The sequence below is a fragment of the Sipha flava genome, unplaced genomic scaffold, assembly GCF_003268045.1.
Source record: "Sipha flava isolate LNK unplaced genomic scaffold, YSA_version1 49541_pilon_pilon, whole genome shotgun sequence".
Taxonomy (NCBI): Eukaryota; Metazoa; Arthropoda; class Insecta; order Hemiptera; family Aphididae; genus Sipha; species Sipha flava.
In genome coordinates this window covers 22,199-42,148 of record NW_020273334.1, presented here as the reverse complement: position 1 = coordinate 42,148, position 19,950 = coordinate 22,199, and the positions used below count along the sequence as shown (strand labels likewise).

At 29.4% G+C, this 19,950-nt stretch overlaps 1 protein-coding gene across 1 annotated transcript; it reads right to left on the bottom strand.

The window, feature by feature from the left end:
* Window positions 1-2,331: 2,331 nt before the first annotated feature.
* LOC112690214 lies at window positions 2,332-4,085 on the bottom strand. The gene is made up of 2 exons (XM_025564172.1): window positions 3,509-4,085; window positions 2,332-3,437 (listed from the first exon to the last, which is right to left on the bottom strand). The coding sequence occupies exons 1-2, from the start codon at window positions 4,083-4,085 to the stop codon at window positions 2,332-2,334; spliced, it is 1,683 nt and encodes a 560-aa protein (XP_025419957.1).
* Window positions 4,086-19,950: the final 15,865 nt, after the last annotated feature.

Genomic DNA, 19,950 nt, shown 5'->3' with positions numbered 1-19,950 from the left:
CCAACAAAAATACTTCAATGATTTACATAACGCTCATGTATATAGGTACCTATAAAACAGTGCTTCTCAACCTTTCTCAAACTGCCCCCCCCGCCATAAGAAGCAAAATGTTTTTCAACGCCCCCTCACCACTCCATCACTTCATTAAAATTAAAATTAAAATAGTATTCATGAAAAGTATATAATTGAGTAATAAATAATATATATATAAATGTAAAATTTATATTTAAATATAATTTAAAAGGATAATTTAAATGTTCTTGATAATGTAAAGCCAATTTTTTTACGTTTGGTTCAAAATTTGTGAGATGAAAGGAGCCTCCTCTTTTGACGATGTCGAGTCAATTTCTTTTTTTCGTTATTAGATAATAACGCACTGTTTCTGGTATATGTAGTTAATATTTCATAATCACGAATTTATGTTAGAAATCGATAAATGGGAAACAATTATAGATAAATCTTGGTGCCTTGCTTTGAACAGAAAAAAGTTCACCACCCTTTTATCGCCCAAAACGAGCTCACCCCCCCCCCCACCACCCGAAACGAACTCAATGCTTCGTAGTACGCCTTCACCACCCACCGGGGAGGGATATCGCCCCCTTTGAGGAGCACTGCTATAAAGCAACATACAATAAAATTTATACCTAAATTTATAGCTACAATGAAGTTATCTGAAGAGATTATTCAAAATGCTGATTTGAAACATGACACGTTTGAACGAAGAGTCTTTGAAAGACTTTTTTTTTTTTGTTATCATCCCATTACCGGGTTAAAGCATGATTTATTTCAATGAACCAAGGCTTAATAAGCCCAACATCATCCAAAAACATTTTAATTTTATTAAAAAAAACTGTGTTTATGAAGTAAAGTAATTGTATTGGTGCAGTCGTATTTTTAACATGTTATTTTATTTAAAAACAATAAGTGCGTCAATACAAATTACAATAATATACGAAATTGCGGAACAAAAATTATAAATCAGTTACTATAACATTTAAGCACTTCTCCCTAGTTAAATATTTATTTTAATTTCACAGTTAAGAACCTAAGTAAAATAAATAATTAGAACGACTTATGACTTATTTTTTAAATGGTATTGTTAATTATATTATTCTTCTTCTTCTTCTTCTGACTTAATCTATTCTACAAGAGTTTTTGCCGCCAACACGACTTCACGCCACTTCTCTCTATCATGTATTATATTTCTCCAACTATTCACTCCCATCCTTTTTAAATCTTCCTCGACCACATCCATCCATCTTTTCCTCGGGCGTCCTGGTGGTCTCTTGCCCGTCGGTTTCCAAGACATTACTGTTTTAATTATCTTCAAATCGCTTCCACGCATAATGTGCCCAAAACACTGGATTCTTTGGCCTCTGATGTGATATTTAATTGGAGTCATTTCTGTTTCTGCAATTAGTTCTTTGTTAAACTTTCTCCTCCACATACCACTGTTCGCGTCTAATTTGGGTCCACATATCATACGCCATATCCTGTTTTCGAACGTAGTAAGCCTTCGTTCTGTTACGCTACTAGTTGTCCATGCTTCGCATCCATATGTTAGTATAACTTTTGTCTTCTTTGACAGTATTTTAGATTTAAAAAATTTTGATAATGCAAAAGACGCCTTCCCTGCTTTTATTATCCTTAATCCGATTTCTTGTGACCAGTCATTCTTCGTATTTATACATACGCTAAGGTATTTAAACTCATTAACTTTTTCATATATCCAGTCATCCGGGTCAGGGTTCGTTGAGTCTGCATCCGTGTCTAATAGCTCCATGATCTTTGTCTTTTCTACGTTTATTTTTAATCCTATTTTGTCTGCTGATTTTTCTAAAACTTTCGCTGCTTTCTCTGTATCATCTCTAGTATTGCCTATGATGTTAAGATCATCAGCGAAACCTAGGATTTGAATTTTTTGTTGGTTTATTTCTACACCCGTTGTCTTTTTTTTGCATCTCTCTGACCGCTTTCTCTAGAGCTAGGTTAAACAATAGTGGAGACAACGCATCCCCTTGTTTCAGCCCTGTTTCCACTGTAAATGTTTCGGAGATTGTCTGATCTACCCTGATTTGATAATGTGTTCCTTCCATACACATCCTGACTAAGTTTCTAAGCTTCTTCGGTATTCCAAATTCAGTCATTACGTTGTACAGGCTCTCTCGATGAACGCTATCATAGGCTTTTTTTAAAGTCTATAAATATCTGCCAAAGGTTTTGTCGAAATTCATATTTCTTTTCTATGATCTAACCTATAATTGCAATTTGTTCAATAGTTTATCTCCCCTTCCTAAAACCACATTGATATTCACCTAGGTTTTCTTCTATCTAAGGACTTATGCGGTTCAGTAACACTTTGGAGAATATTTTATATGCTGAATTTAGGAGCGATATTCCTCTGTAGTTACCACATTTAGTTTTATCACCTTTCTTGTGAATGGGTATAATTACTGCCTTTTTCCAGTCTTCGGACATTTGTTCTTCTTTCCAGATCTTTTGGCATATTTCGAAGATAACCTTGTGCATTTCTTCACCACCGTATTTGATAAGCTCAGCCGGTATTTCATCAGATTCTGGTGCTTTCCAGTTCTTTAGACTGTTGATAGCAGTCTTGACTTCCTCCAATGTTATTTCACTAATCATTGATTCCGCTGTTTGATATTGTGTGTTTCCTATTGGATTCACCGGTATTTCCGCATTAAGAAGATATATGAAGTACTCCTTCCATCTTTTAACTCTATCACTGGATTCTATAAGCATATCTCCATTTCTACCCTTTATTGCCTTTAGGGTTGGGTTGAAATCCTTGTACCGTCCAATAGTCTTGAAGAAGTTTCTAATTTTTCCTTGCAAGCGATCTTTTTCAGCTTCTTCTAAAATCTCATTAATGAACTTTCTTTTTTCTCTCTGTAATATTCTTTCACAGTTTTTCTTTTCATTGAGGAACATACCTTTCGCATCCTGATTCCCAGATCTTATAAAATCTGATCTTGCTATACGTCTTTTTTCTACGGCTTCTCTACATTCCTCATTATACCATTTATTTTTCTTACCCTTATTTCCATTTTGTACTACACCGATGCTTCGTTCCGCTGTTTCTTTTATGACGAGACTGATCTTGTTCCAATCCGTTTCTATATTCCCAGCTCTCCTATAGTTCAGGTGTCTATCAATACTATCTGCATATTTTTTTTTTCTAATATTTTCATTTTTCAATAGGTCTACGTTGAATTTTGCACCTTTCTTCTCTTTTAGGCTTTTCATGCCTTGTAATTTGAGCTTGAATTTCGATATCAACAGGAAGTGATCTGTGTCGATATCCGCTCCTCTGTAGCTTCTTATGTCCTTAATGCTGGAACGAAATCTATTCTCAATTAATATATGATCATTCTGATTGAGCGTATTTCCATCCGGAGACTTTCTTGTAGCTTTATCTATATTTTTGTAGGGGAATGTCGTACTTTTCACGCTGCGAAGGAGATGAGTCGTAATCCGTTTCTATTACTTATGGCATGTAGGCTTTCTTTTCCTATTGTCGGAGCATATTGTGGTTCTCTCCCACATTTAGCATTTAAGTCTTCCAACAAAATTTTGATGATATTCCCATGTAAACTATCCCATGTTTCATCCAATTTGTTATAGAACTCATCTTTTACTTCATCTTCACTCGTTCCCGTCGGGGCGTGCACGCATACTAACATGATGTTAAGTGGTTTCGTATTTAGTTTTAGACATGCCATTCTCTCTGATATTGGGATAAACTCCTTGACATATGTTTCTAATTTTTCGTGTACTGCAAAACCACTTCCAAAATGATGTCTATCTGTTAATCCTGAAAAGTAAACTATATAATGTCCGACTTTAATTTGTCCTATTGCCGTCCATCTAATCTCTTGTAGGGCAGCTATATCAATACTGTATACATCTAGTGTTTCTGCAAGTTCTGGCATGCGCCATGGCGCGCCAGTTCTAAAAAGGCTTGTTGTGTTCCATGTTGCAATCTTTAACTCTGCTGACCGTATTCCGTTTCCAGTATTTAATCCATTTATCCGTGTCCGAGGCTTGGTTTGTGATGGTATCATAACAATATTTTTTTTTCCGAGGAAGGGTTGTTAGCTCTTCGCTCAACCCCCAACCTGGAGGACCAGACTACCCGAACCAATTAAGGTCAGGGTAGGGCTATTGCGGTGTACCTATTCAGATGCATCGGGCGATGGGGACACCACTTTCCCTACGCCTATAAGTATATAAGTATATAAGTATATAAGTATACAAGTATATAATTATATTATACGTTTAATATAATTTTAGACAGTACAATTAATTATCTAAATTAAATTATTTAGTATTATTATTATTGTATTATGCATGCAATTAACTAAAATATTGCTTTAAAATCAAAACCTTACATTAAGTAATAAATTCCATGTTTTTGGGTTAATAAAATGTTGATCGCTATTTTTATAATTATTTTCATCGTGACAAATTAAGTTTATGCTATCTTTGTAGTCTCTATACCTGAAAAACAAATTACGTACATGATTTTATAGTTATAAAATAATTAATAGGTAAATTATTTTATCAATACTCTTTAAGCGTTTTATTGTTAATTGTTTTATGCTCAAGATTTTGCAATTGTAGATCGCTACATAATGTAATTCCAGGAAATGGTATTTCTGAGTGTGTCAAATGCAACTCATTACTTTCTCTCAACAGTGTGATAATTTCACTTTCCATCCAATCATTGTAAAGTTGTTTTGTTTGATATCCACACGTTAGAAACACCAGTGATAAAACAAAAATCCAAAATATCCTGATAAATTAAAATATTTTAATAATTACTAGAGCGCGGATTTGTATGCAATGGCATATGTATTTTGGTTTATTGTATAATATGCTAAGTGAGCACGAAATTTGTTTCTTGGCATAACGATTTAAACAATGACATTTTTTTTAGTGCATATTTTGCATATTTTGTCGTTTTTAATTTTTAAGAGCTTATTTAACAATTTTAATTGCATATTTCATCTTAGAGTGCATATTTTGGTGTTAGTTTGATTTTTAAACATATTTAAAGTAATAAACTCATAACTGTTACAAAAAAATATATAAACAAATATCTTTTACGAAGAAAATCTTATCGCTCTCAGATTTTGTGGGAAATCCCGTTAATCGGTCTGGTGTGTCATATTTCATTTTATTGTGTGTAGAGTCTCGGCCCTTAGATTAATAACTTTATCGGTGAAATAATCAAATAATATATACGAATACTAAGAAAATATCAGTTAAGATATCAGACCAATAATATTATTTCATTCTGAAAAATATTTAGTATCAACCGTGTGTTCGTGTCTGTCGTAGTGCGAGTCTTTGTGTATTATATTTTTTCAAGATGCCGAAAGAAAAATCGTCTTTATCGAGTCATCTTCGTAGTTATGTGCGTGAATTTGGCGAGAATATTTTTTCAACCGATGGTCAAGTAATACTGTGCAAATTATGTGAAGTAAAAGTTGGCCACGATAAACGATATTCAATTACACAACATATTAAAACTGAAAAGCATTTAAAATCTGTAAGTTTGAGCCAGACTAAAAAACAAAATGTTCAAAGTTTACTCATTAATTAATACAGTATTGAATAAAGATCCATTTTGTGTAGATTTATGCAAAGCACTGGTTTCGGCAAATATTCCGCTAAAAAAACTTAACGATACACATTTCAAATCATTTTTGGAAAAATATACTCTCAAAAAAATACCCGATGAATCAACAATTCGTAAAAATTATTTAAATAATTGTTATAATGAAACAATGAATAAAATTCGTAATAAAGTCGAAAGAAAAAAGGTGTGGTTGTCAATAGACGAAACTACAGATATTGAAGGGCGATATGTCGCCAATGTCACCATCGGAACATTAGAATCTGATGGTCCAGATACAACGATGTTATTAAATTCTGAAGTTTTGAACAAGGCAAATTACTCCACTATTTCAAAACTATTTGAAAAATCTCTAAATTTATTGTGGCCTGAAGGTATACAACATGATTCTGTACTGTTATTTTTGAGTGATGCTGCGCCGTATATGGTAAAAGCAGCCGGTGCAATAAAGGCATTTTTCTCTAAAATACTCCATATTACTTGCTTAGCTCATGGATTACATCTTACAGCTGAAGAAGTAAGGAAATGTTTTCCGAATGTGGACAAACTTATATAAAATGTTAAGAAAATTTTTTTAAAATCTCCTTATCGCGTTGCTTTTTTTTAAAAATGAAGCACCTGGTCTGCCTCTACTGCCAGAACCCGCCAGAACCGATCATCACTCGTTAGGGGACATGGCTAAACGCTGCTATATATTATTGTGAAAACATAGAACAAATTCGTAGTATTGTCAAGCAGTTAAACCCAGATAATGCAATTTCAATTCAAATGGCCCAAGATGTTTTAGCGGACAAATCATTGGATACGAATTTAATATATATAAAATCTAATTTTGGATTTTTACCCGAAACAATTAAATTTCTAGAAAAATCGGGAGTTCCTTTGAATGATGCTATCACTTTGATTGAAAACACAAAAATATCTCTTAAAAAATGTAACGGACAAAAGGGTAAACCTGTTTATGAAAAATTTAAAAAAATTCTATCAAAAAACGAAGGCTTCGATACACTAAATAAAATATCAAAAATTTTAAATGGAGAAAGTGAATCAATTGAACTCTGAGAAGATTTATCTCCAAATGATTTGACATTTTTTAAATACGCACCAATCACTTCAACAGATGCAGAGCGGTCATTTTCGAGGTATAAAAATTTATTGACTGACTAACGTAGATCAATGTTATTTGAAAATATTGCTAAAATAATTGTCATACAGTGCAATTCAAATTTAGGTAGGTACCTGAGTAAATTTCTTTTGAGATACATTTTTAATATTATTGATTCCGATTTTTTCTTATAGATTAAAACTCAAAAAAATGGACAGGAAATCAAGATTCAAGAAATTAAAAAAAATTATTTTTACAACAAATGTAATCATTTAAATTAATTATTATAATAATAATTTATTATTATTTTATGCAAAATACATATAATTTTTGGTGCATATTTTTTTTTATGCATGCATATTTAAACATTTTAGTGCATATATTAATGCATATTTAAGATTTTTTAACGCATATTTAGTAGATTTTAAGACATATAAATCCGCGCTCTAATAATTACCAATAACATTACACATGTTATATTTGCAATGCATACCTATTGTCAATGGCGCCCATATGGAAGGAAGGCAAGGAGGGGGACATTCCTCCCCTGGAAAATGTCAAAAATCTTGTTAAATTGTTTACTATGATCAGAATATATTTATATAAATAGAATTTAAAAATTTAATTTAATATATAATAATCTATAATTTGCTTATGAAAAATCTATTTATTTAGTTTGGAAAAACAGATTATCAACTATAAATAACTATAGGCTTTTTCATTTCTATTCTATGGATAATTATCAATTCTTAAAATATTGTGTATTTCCAAAAATACGGAAATACGGTATGTATATGTTTATGTGTACACCACCATAATATTTATACATATAATATTTGTAAATTAATATTTTAATAAATATTGCTAATGTTTTAAGTGTCCAATTTATATTATTAATTAAATAAAAATTTCAATAAATTACTTTTATGGTAAATTGGTTAAATAATTATTATTTTATAGTCTTCCAGTTTGATATATATAATGTAATAGTATAATGTAAAATTGTAAATACCTCCCTATATCGTGGGTTATTCCTATTTATGAATAGATTGATAAATAAAAATGTTGTCCCCCCTCCTTAAGAATTTTCTTATGGGTGCCCTTGCCTATTGTGCATAGTAGCCAACCGATAACTAGTCGGGGATTTAAGGAGCCTAATGTTTTAAATTATAACTTAAAATTATCCTCCATGATCCAAAATAGCATCAATTATTTAAAAATATATATATATATATATTCAACTTACAATAATAATAAAGTTGGCGGTATGTGAAGTTTGCCCACCGGTATTCGGTATGTGTTTACATACCGGTTTTTAACGGTATACCGATATGTCGGCATATATCAATAAATACCGTGTAGACGATAAATACCACTCGTTCGGTAATTACCGGTCACTCGGTAATAATCGCTCGCTCAGTATATTCTGCTCGTTCTGTACATACTGCCCACTCAGTAAATGCCATTTAAACAATAAATAACTCTAATACCGTTTTTTAAGCGACAAATTGATAAAATATCGTTGAGATTTGAGATAATATATAATTTTATTATTATTTATGATCCCAAGAATAGGAGCCCCACTATATGTCCAATTGTGTTTTCAGTGATTTATCTTATGATAATCAGATAATATAATTTAAAATGAGCTGGTGGAGTTTGGTGTGCCACTCTCATTGGTTATAGTTGTTTTTTTATTCCTTAGTCGGTCTACATGAATAGTTCATAATAAACAATGCCGTGCCTAGCATAATCAGCGCCCGGGGCGAAGAATAATTTCTAGAATCCCCACCTCCTCTACCAAATATTTTTATACTTGTAAAAACATTAGGGAAGAGCCGGAGATAGAATCGTCAGATTTACCTTATTTTTCACATTAAACATTTTTGTCGACATGTAAATTGTACAAACACATCTAAAGATGATATGTAAACAAGGAGAGAGCCTTTTTTTAAATATATTTTGTGAATAATATTGACAATTGCAATAGTATTAATAATTATTATACATTTTATTTGAACTCAGAAATTCACCAAATCTGTATAATATATAATATAATAGTTATAACTTATAAGTATGAAATAGTATAAACATGTTATTAAAATAGCTGATAATGTTTGAAGTAAATAGTATTTAAGTTAATATGTTAATCAAAATAAAAAAATCGCATCACTGAGTTAATTATTTTTATTTAGGTTACAAGTATTAAAAATGTATATTATCTTAATTCTTAATTTAATATTACTAAAATTTTGAATGGATTTATAGTAAATAGTCTTAATAAAATACCATAACAATTAAGTTTTTAAAATATAATAAGTACTTGACTAGATTTTCATAAACTCATTTTTCGAGATTTGATCGATGCGAAATTTTCAATAACATCATTAAAATTGATAGTTTGTGTTATTTTATTTTCTATTGACAGTATAGCAAGATTCGATAATCTTTCTTGAGTCATGGTTGAACGGAGATATGTTTTGATTAATTTAAGTTTACTGAATGATCTTTCCCCAGATGCAACAGTTACAGGAAAAGTAAGTAATAGTCTGTAAGCAATAACTAAATTTGGATACACTGAGCTTAGTTCATGTTTTTATGCCATTTAATATGTCTAAATAAGTTGCCATTTTTAAATTAGGTATAATCGCTTCTCCTTGATACTTAAAACATTCAATTTCATTCAGTAATTCACTATTCAGGTCTGAACTATATTTTAAAACTAGATCAGCAGCGTGTTTTTTAAGATCTTCAATCGACAACGTATTAAGATGGAACCCAGAAAGAAATTCAAAATCGTTAGCAATGTTCGACAATGCTTCAAAACCCCAAGATATTTGTGAAATTAAAGTGTCCATAACTTGGTTGTACTCCAATTTAAATTCCTGATGTATAGTAAATGTTGAATCAGATGCTTGTTCACCATTCATTTTCTTAATTTTTTTTGGCCTTTTAGATTTAAATATTGTTGAAATTTCAGCTTCATTACATACATTATTTGCTAAAATATTAATATTTTCTGATCCCTTATTTCGCATTTCTTCCAAAGCATTTTTTAAGCCCATCACAATTTTTGATGCATTAGAAATAGAAATATTTGATTTTTGCAAGGTAATATTAACTCTATATACTTGATTTAAAATTGAGTCCCACATAACCAAAAGATAAACAAACTCAACATTAATTAAACCAAGTACTTTGAGCACCGGAGACTCCATCCTCAAATTCCGAATTTTCAGATATGTGTTGTAATGCTTGTATAACATATTTCAACTGAGTAAGTAATGAATGTACAGCATTATACTTCGATTCCCAACGTGTATCACTATGAGATTTCAATGTACATTTTAAAAACTGAGATACTATGTTCCAACGAGCAGTCGAACTAGAAAAAAAATTAAATATACTTTGTACTGTTCCGAAAAAAGTTACCATTCTGACTGAAACTCGAGATGCATGGGCTCCAACCAAATTTGGACTATGCGCAGTACAAGGACAAAATTGTGCATGTTTATTTATTTCCTGTAATCGAGATTGGACACCTTTAATTTTTCCAGCCATGTTGGCACCATTGTCATAACCTTGACCGCGACAATTTTTAAATTCTAATCCATCTTCGGAAAGTTTTTTTAAAATTTCTTCAGCTAACCCTTGGCCTGTTTTTTTAGTTGTAATTATAAAATCGATAAAACTTTCCTCAATTGTATATTTATCATTGGATTCAACTACATAACGAACAATTTGAGTCATTTGTTCTTTATGTGAAATTTCGGGCGTTGAATCAAAAATTATAGAATAATATTTAGCTTCTTTGATATTAGAAATTATTTTTTCTCTGACAGAATTACCAAGTAAGCAAATGAACTCATTTTGAACTTTGTTAGATAAATAAGTAGTTCTTCTATTGGAATTTGATAAATTTTGCGCAATAATAGGGTTGTAACTACTGATTAGTTCAATCAAGTTTAAAAAAATGCCACAATTAGACTTAGTAATATCATTACTGGAACCTCTAAGAGCCAAATTATTAACACAACAAAAACGAACACAATCAAGGATAATTTTTAAAATTTGTTTCCACCTTTCTTTTTCATTTAAAATTTCTTTTTGTAATTCTTTATCGATTGTTTTTCCTTCTCTTAAACGTTTTTCAAAACTTTTCCATGTTTTTTACATTAGATTTACGATCAAATGTATTTTCGTGGTCAGGAATTCTCGGACTAAGTTTTCTCCAATCATTAAATCCGGTTTTAGGGTCTGTAATAAATGCCTTACTCATTTTTTGTGAAGGAAATAGCATACAGGGAAAACAATAAATGGATTTTGTAACATCACTATACATTAACCAATTTCGTTCAATTTTATCTCCATTTGGGAGGGTTTTAAAAAACCAATCTGCTGAAAATTTTCTTTGCTCAAAATTTTCTGAATAGGAAAAATCTGAATTTTTACCTTGTTTAGATCCGTGTTCTATTAGAAGTGTTCTAATTTTATCATTGATGAAAGGCCAAGATAACGGATCATTGAAATGTAATGGTTTTTGCACAATATTTTCCAAATTATTATCCGAGGAAGTGGAGGGTATTGAATTTATGAAATCCGAAACGACCGAAACATTATCTTTATTTGTTGATGTCTGTTTAGACAAATCATTTCCTACATTAATAGAAAAGTCTACATGATCTTCCTGATCCTGGGAGTCTTCAGGGTGTAGAGAATTAATAAGTGGTAAATCATTGGATAATTCCGTCCTACTAGTATTATCTTCTAATGATTTCGACAAAAATAATTTCATTTGCTTAGACAACTTATCATTATCTTCCAATTTTCGTTTTTGAATTTTTTCTATTCATGGCACCAGATTTTTTTGGGGGGGCCCATTTTAGTCTAAAATATATTAATTGTTCATTATTTTTTATTTGTTCAATTAAACGAAAAGTAACTTACCTTTGAGGCTTTAATGAATAATTGTTTCCTAATGAAAAATATGCACTATGACGTGAACACTAGATATCATGGGTTCAAAATAAAATCATACAACTCCTTCCAGTCGTTGTTATATGTCATTAGTCTATGTTATTAAATTAATTTTATCAAGTAACAATAATAATAATATAGTTGTTATCGACGACGGCGATCAGCGACGTCGTCATTTCGGGGAAAAGATAAATACTAACGCTAAAAATAAAAACACTATATTTGTCAACCAGTAGGCAATCAAGGCAATGCTAATTATGTCGAGATAGTGGTGTTCGACGAGAAAAAAAAATGAATTAATATTGAGTATTTTAGTAATATTACTTAGATTATAAAAATGCATTTGCACCCCCCTAGGCACGGCCCTGATAATAAATACTATAAAAGTATAAAATATAATGCTGTTTAATAAACGTTCGATTCATTTTGCGCTATCGACTATCCTCTAAATGTATTTTTATTATATATCGTATGCCCTTGAGGCTTGATGTGTAAATAGTGTATTAAATTGTCATATTTATTATTTTTGTCTTTTGATAATAATTACCGATCCACGGTAAATAACGATAAAACGGTAAATACCGTACATTCAGTATATTTATCATATATATATATATATAAAGTATATACTGAATATTCGGTAAATACCGATGATACGGTAAATACTGAAAGATCGGTTATTGTAAGATGCCGATATTTATAAATACCGGTAGGTCGAAATACCGGTGACTCACCGATATACCAAAAATACCGCCAACTCTAAATAAAAATAGAATTAATAAAAATGTAATATTATTAAATAGTTCCATAGTGGCATAGATTTAATAATTTATTGATAGATGGTTTATTTTTTTTATGTAATATTTGGTGACTGATGTTAAGATAAAATAATTTAAACGTAGGTACCTATCTAAATACGAATAAAAAGTAACTTAACTGAAACTACCTAGAATTCTATAAAGATATAAGTAAATAAACCACACTTTAAAATGTAATTAATATTTTTATATTAAAAATTGAGTGTACTACTTTAATGTATCATTAAAAAAATGTTTATAGAATTTAAATATCTATATACCCCCTTGTACTTTTTTCTTTATATATTTACCCTGTATTCGAAAAAGAGTACATCAAACCATGTATGTAGGAAAATTAAAATGTTAATTTTAAAGTGCATATAAATGCTTTAAAGATATTTTGTTATATAATATAATCATTATATAATAGATATATGATAACTAGGGCTCGGAACTTAATGCACTTAAAAAATACTATATATGCATGCACTTATGCGCTTAAAAAAGTACAAATATGCTCTAAAAATATGCACTTATATTTTATTTTTGTACACAAAATTTTCATTTGCACAAATATTTTATAAAATTATAAATATAGAAAAAGCAAAGTAATAAAAATAATTTTGATTTAAAAAAAAAATAATAATAATAAAAATAATAAAATTAATAAAAATGTTTCTTGAATAAAATAAAATGCACTAGTAGAATGCTCAATAATCATTATTTCCTAGAAAAATAGTTATAGAAAATCATTGTATTTCGATAGCAGCTGCTCCTATTTGATATTTGTATAATATTTTATTTTAGATGAAGCAGTAATTATAATTTATAAATATATGTATATTATATAAACTAATAGGAGAAAAACATTGTTTTTAATGTCAAATGGAAATTTGAAAAATACCATACAAGAATATTAAGAAAACTCTCTCAATATGAATGAATTAATTTTTTATTTTTCGAATTTTCATTCTGAATCTTCAAAAATCATAAAATATGCTCTAAGAAATTGTAAAGTTAAGAAATATGCTATAAAATCTAAAAATCACTAAATATACAAAAATATGCACTATAAATTTTTGATATGGTTTTCGTAGTGTCTTGGAACGAATTTCTAGCTCACTTAGCAATAAATCCAATCGTGCAAAAAAAAAACATGCAAATACAACAACTTCCGAGCCCTAATGATAACAGAGATATGGTTGGTTTCAGACCCGGCTCAAAATTTTACTTACACCTTGGCAAATTTAAGTTTTTTCGTCCCTTGCAAGTAAATACCACATCAAATATTATTTTTACATAAACAATACTAAAATAAACTTAATTCTGAGTTCATTATATTTATTTATGTAAATTTAAAAATTTATTAGATTAATACATTTGTAGACAAGTAAACCACTACTAATTTAAATAAAACAAAACAGTTTTTTGAGTCTTTATTTTTTTACTACACATAATTTTATATGAGTATATAATAATAAATGTAATTTTTTTTTAAATAATCCATAGTTTAAAAATGTTAAATGCCGCCCTAGGCGTGGGCCTGTGTCGTCTTTCCCTTGAGCCTAGCCTGATTGGTAGAATAAAGGTGCGATTCCTTAAGCCACGTCCAAACTAGCGTAACAAAACGACGAACGGTTCGACGAACTGTTAGACAAACTATTCGCCGAACAACTAAAAAATATGTGTGTATGTTCGCGTATCCATGTTCGTATAGGTTCGCGTATAGCTAAACTTTAAAACTGTTTATAAATAATAATAGTTTAATTTTGTGTGTTCGTGAAAATTTTCGAAGAGGCGTCCATACCTGTCGTAACAAGTTCGATAGAATGTTACAAGTTCACCCATTTGTTACACATGAATCTTATTCGCGAACAAATGTTCTTCGTTTTGTTCGCAAGTGTTGACGCGGCTTTACAGCGAGTCTATAGACGCGAGACCGATGCGACTGACGCGGCGGGGCTCTATTTTTGGCCGCGCGGCTGATTGCGGATTCCCTAGAACTACAAAACGTGCCGCAACAGACGCGTGGTACATGTTTTGATATAATATCAAGTATTCCCTACGTTATTGTACGTTCTATTGATTACATGTGTTTGGTTACAATTATTATTATACTTTTTTGTATTTATCATTAATTTTCAAACAAGTGGACAATGTTGCGTCAGTAGAAGAAAAAAATATTAATTAATCTTCAATTAGAAGAAATAGAAGAAGACATTTTTATTGAATAAGTTACAACAAAAAGAGGGAACGACAGTGGCGTAGTATTTATTTCAATATTTCAATTAAATACCAAATTTGCCATTTTTATGATGACAAATATTCATAATGGCGTTATGTACATTTTAGTTAAAATAATATAACTGATTATTGCACTGACTTTTGAAAAACAACCTTTGCTGTAGGTGCCGACAATTTAAATAGTAGCTATAAGTCAGTCCTTAAAATATCAAACTGATAAAAATAAAAATATCTACTCTCAATAAAAATGAATAATAATAATTATAATAAGAATACAATATGTAACAATACAAAATATTATTTACTGTGTGTTTATGTAGAATGTAGATAATAATTAAAATGTAGTTTGGAAAAAATCCATTAAAACATTAAAAAACATGTCAAGCTATAAAATTATAAATAATATTATTATAAAGGTTTAATTTGAATAGCACACTTTTAAATTTCGTATTACACACAATTTTAGGGACTGCTATTAGTTATAAAATAATGAAAATTATACTTTTTTTAAATTTAATGTATAGCCGTTTGGGTAAGTATTAGATAGTAATAATCAGAGCTCGGGACTTATAGCCTTTAAAATCATCAAAATAAGCGCTTAAAAAAGAGCTTGAATACATCATACAAATAGTATATTTTTAGAGTAGCTTACGTAGATAATTTTTCTTTTCCTATCCTAAATTAATTTAAATATTCAGACACAAACGAAGACAAGAGAAATACAATGATAGTGAACAAAAATAAACTACTGAACTCTAAAATCAAAATATTATTTCTATTGATCACGCCAATACGCCACACATAATAATTTCACTTATAATTTTAGAAAAAAGTACAATGGCCTTCTGTGTGGTCACTTAAGCAATGGCTTGAAAGAAAAACAAAACATCCCTGGTTAATTTGTTCGAAAGAAAAGTTAGGTTGTATTTTTTATTAAGAAGCTGGTTATTTGAAAACTTATAAAAAATAAGGTGTAGAGCTTTCAAAAAAATGGATGTCTTGTTTGGTTGATAGTGGTTATCATCCAAATAAGAAAACACGATTAGCCAGTCTTCGAAATAAGATTAAGAGACACTCTGAATCTAGTGCTCATACTTTTGCCTGTAGTATTAAAAAAAGATAAAGAGTCAGAAGCGATAACCAAGAGCTTTGAAGATGAACTTAATAGAAATAAAGATTCAAATGAATGTGTTTTTCGCACTACATAATATATACCAAAGCACAATAGAGTAACCTGGGGTAAGATAAACTATTATCAATAAATTATTAAGATTCTTAATTATGGACATACTGTTTAATCTTTATCAATGTACCAGCTATGTTTATCAGTAACACAAAAAAAAACGAGATTTACTTGAACATCAGCTCGAAATGAGATAAGTTTTAATTTTTTACTTTTTGATGTAATATTTAGATAGAATAAAATTAGTTATTCACATTGGAAAAGTTATTTATATAGGAATCGTTTTTTTTTACCATTTCTACACTATATTGGCTATTATTTATCATGTACTATGTTCTGATAATACGAATGCTTATTTGTATACAATTTTTTCAACAATGAAAAGTATATTGGGGTAAGATGGCGTATTCGATTTGGGGTAAAAGTGCGCATTTCAGCTTATGATGTTGACACCTACAAATTTATATGTTTGAAATTATAATCATATGTATTAGTACCTACATAGTTATTATAAAATTCATATTATTTACAATTAGAGCATCTAAATATTCTAAATACTTGTGTATATTTTTTGAAACTACGTAAGTTATTATGTATTTATTTAGTTTTAAAATGCATGAACTGATATATTGATAATTTTTGTTTGGTTAGATCTACTACTGTAGTACCTATCTACTTGTTAAATTTGTTTATTTTGTTGTTTTTGTTATACTATGATTAAACAAAGTTCAATAAATTGTTCAATAGTTTTTATTTGTGTTGTTATGTTTTAACATATTATAATTTTTAATATAAATATAACTATATAATATGTCTTAAAAAGTCTTTACTTATTATTAATTTTATAAGCAAATATAATTAAAATAGACATTTATAATAAATTATAGTGATTACAATTGGTAAAATATATATTTAAGAATTTATTTTCCGTAACAAGATTAATTTAAAATAAAGACTTTTGCTTGCGCCCTTTTACCCCACCATGTGCACAATCTTACCCCAGTGTCGGGGTAAGATTGCGCGTATGACTTATGTTAAGTTTTCTATGTTTTAAAACTAATCTATCCAAAATATTAAAGCTTTCATTGAAAAAATGAAATGAAATGAATATGTGCTATACAAAAATAACTTTTTTTTGTACCAAAAATATAATACTATATTATTTAAACACATTTTATAAAAAAGTGCGTCATCTTACCCCAGGTTACTCTAGGCCTTTTGACGACCATTCAAAGCTTGTAGAATTACAAAAATGTAACGGTGTGCACTTAGGTTCAATTTTGCATTCTAGGTATTCGTGTACTTCTATTGTAAGTCATATTGCATGCAAAATGAAAGAAGTTGTTATAAAAAAAATAATCGATTCTGAGTCTAAGATTTCTGTTTTAATTGATGAATCAACAACAGTTAGCTTAAAATAATGTATGACTATATTCATTAAAGCGTCGATTTTTCAAGAAGATCCAATATTTATTTTTCTGGATTTAGTGGAATTGAAAACATGATATATGAGGTTATATAACATGATATAACTGAAAACATGATATATGAGGTTTAATCAGGGGCGTATTTAGACTTACTTCTATGGGAGGGGTGTGAGGGGGGTGACTCAAATTTTTTCTTAAATTCAGGCTCAAAATTTACATGTCGAATTTTTGGTAATATTTAAATCAGGTGCCTTAATATTTATGGTTTTTTATTTTTTTTATCTAATGCCGGATCCACATGGACATATCGACTTTTGTGTAGTTCTTTTTTTACACCTGGCTGTATTTTGAAAGTTACGCTTATTTTGTAATAAATCTATTTGTATAAGTATGGACTCGACAAAAAGCCTAATTCAGTATTCACAATCACGCGTAATTTGATTTCGTTATAAAATGATCGACATTAAAAAAATTTGAAATGTGTATCTCACATATAATTAATTCCTTAAATACGGATTTCGGGGGGGGGGATCGCCCCTTCGCCATCTCCCTAAAATACGCCCATGGGATTAATTGTAACAGGTTAGTGTATATATAAATATGAAATTTTTAACAACTTATATATAACTATATAAGGGGAAGGCCCCCAGGTTTAATTATCGATCGTGTTTAAGCGTATACTCACTATAAAAATTATGACTACATCACTGATATAATTAAAATTTAATATTAAAAATTATTTGCCACCCTTGAGAAATTATCGCTCTAAGCACTAACTTATAGTGTTTACTGGGAAATACGGTACTGGTTGAATTCTAAATAAGCACATCCTTCATTATTTTCGTTCATTCAGACCAAAAGGCAATATTTTTTTTTATCTCTAATAGAAATTAGATTCTTTGTTAGTATAATAATAATATGACTCCATTTAAGTGTTTTTTATTTTGAAAATATAAACCCAACTACGACACATCACATTTTCAGTTCCGCTGTTTTTGCCACTATTTATGTGGTATACCTATGCTTTTAATTAGTTTTAATAATAAGTCTCATTACTTAGCATCACATTTACTATAGTTTTTTATTAGCTAAACATTTCTTCATTTATTTTAACTATGAAAAAATTTTTTTTTTGATATTATAACAACTTACCTCTCCAAACTTGGTCTTTTGGGTTCCCCCAAATAAATTATACCATGTAAACTTGTAGCGATCGAAAATGTCCGTAAATAATTTCCTTCTTGAAATCCTATTGGTTTAATATTTAATTTTTTACCATTTAAGACACCCATTCGTCTTCGTAAAATTATATTTTGAGTTTGAGAATCAATCATTGTAGAATTTATAAAATAAAATATATTTTTCAAATTGAATTATTCACACTAAAAATGTTATTTCACTCCCTCAAGTATAGCTGAACAGTGAAAACATTTATTGCAATTTCTTTATATCAAAAGATAGAATATGTAAAATAAATAACATTCGTTTTACCAATTATTTTGACATTTCCAAGAGGCTCTTTTAAACGTTTAGTTAAATGTAATTTTGAAACATTTTTAAGAAGTCATGAATAATTCATTTTCCTTTTTTTATTATATATTCTGAACTTTTATCACTTTTCGTCAAAAAGTAATATGGTTAATAGGTAATGACTAATAAATAATACTTTAACAACAACAAATTAAAGTTTTTATAGAATATTTCTAAGTGAATAAAAGCATTTTAAAATGTTATTTTTAATTTAGCACAAAAGCTGAAAATTAACTAAATGCTCCAAACAGTACATATTTTTATCCTGTTACGTGGCTTACTTCACCATCGACCGTAGTTAAATGAATATTTTGTGTAAAAACACGAAATGATTTTTTATCTCATCTGTTAAACACATTACAGCAAAGCAATTTATTGAACGAAAATATTTAAAAATAAATTGAATTAATGAAATGCAAAAAAAAAATAAAATAAATAAATATAATTATAAATGTCAAGTTAATTTGTACAATCCATATAAAAAATTATATCGTTTAACAGATAAAAAAAAAAAACAATCATAAAAGTATTTATATTATTTGAAAATTGTATAATATTTGTAAATAATTTTGAATTTTAGCGACCTGTTCCTCGATTCTGTTCTCAGTAATACCCAAAAGGCGTATCACAAATGACAAAGCTATAATAATTTTACTCTCAATGCGTCTTAAGGCCCCCATTGCATGTCAAATAAATTTGTGTAACGTCTGTGTTTGTGCAATTATGTTAACACAAACTTTAGACACACACATTCCAATCACTGTCGGTCTGGCTCATGATTAGGCCTCCATCAAAAAATTAACAATGGACCTCTAAACAACATAATATTGGAAGCGATTCAATAAATACCTACTAAAAAATTGTTTCTTGTTACGTTCCAACTCTCTTACAAATTTTAATTTATTTTTGTTTTTATATTTTTCCAAAACTTGTATTATTGAATTATCATTGTGTCCGTGTATGTGACCAGTGTCGGCCTGGCCAGGGCAGCGAGGCAGCGAACGCTGCCGAGGCCCTCACCTTTT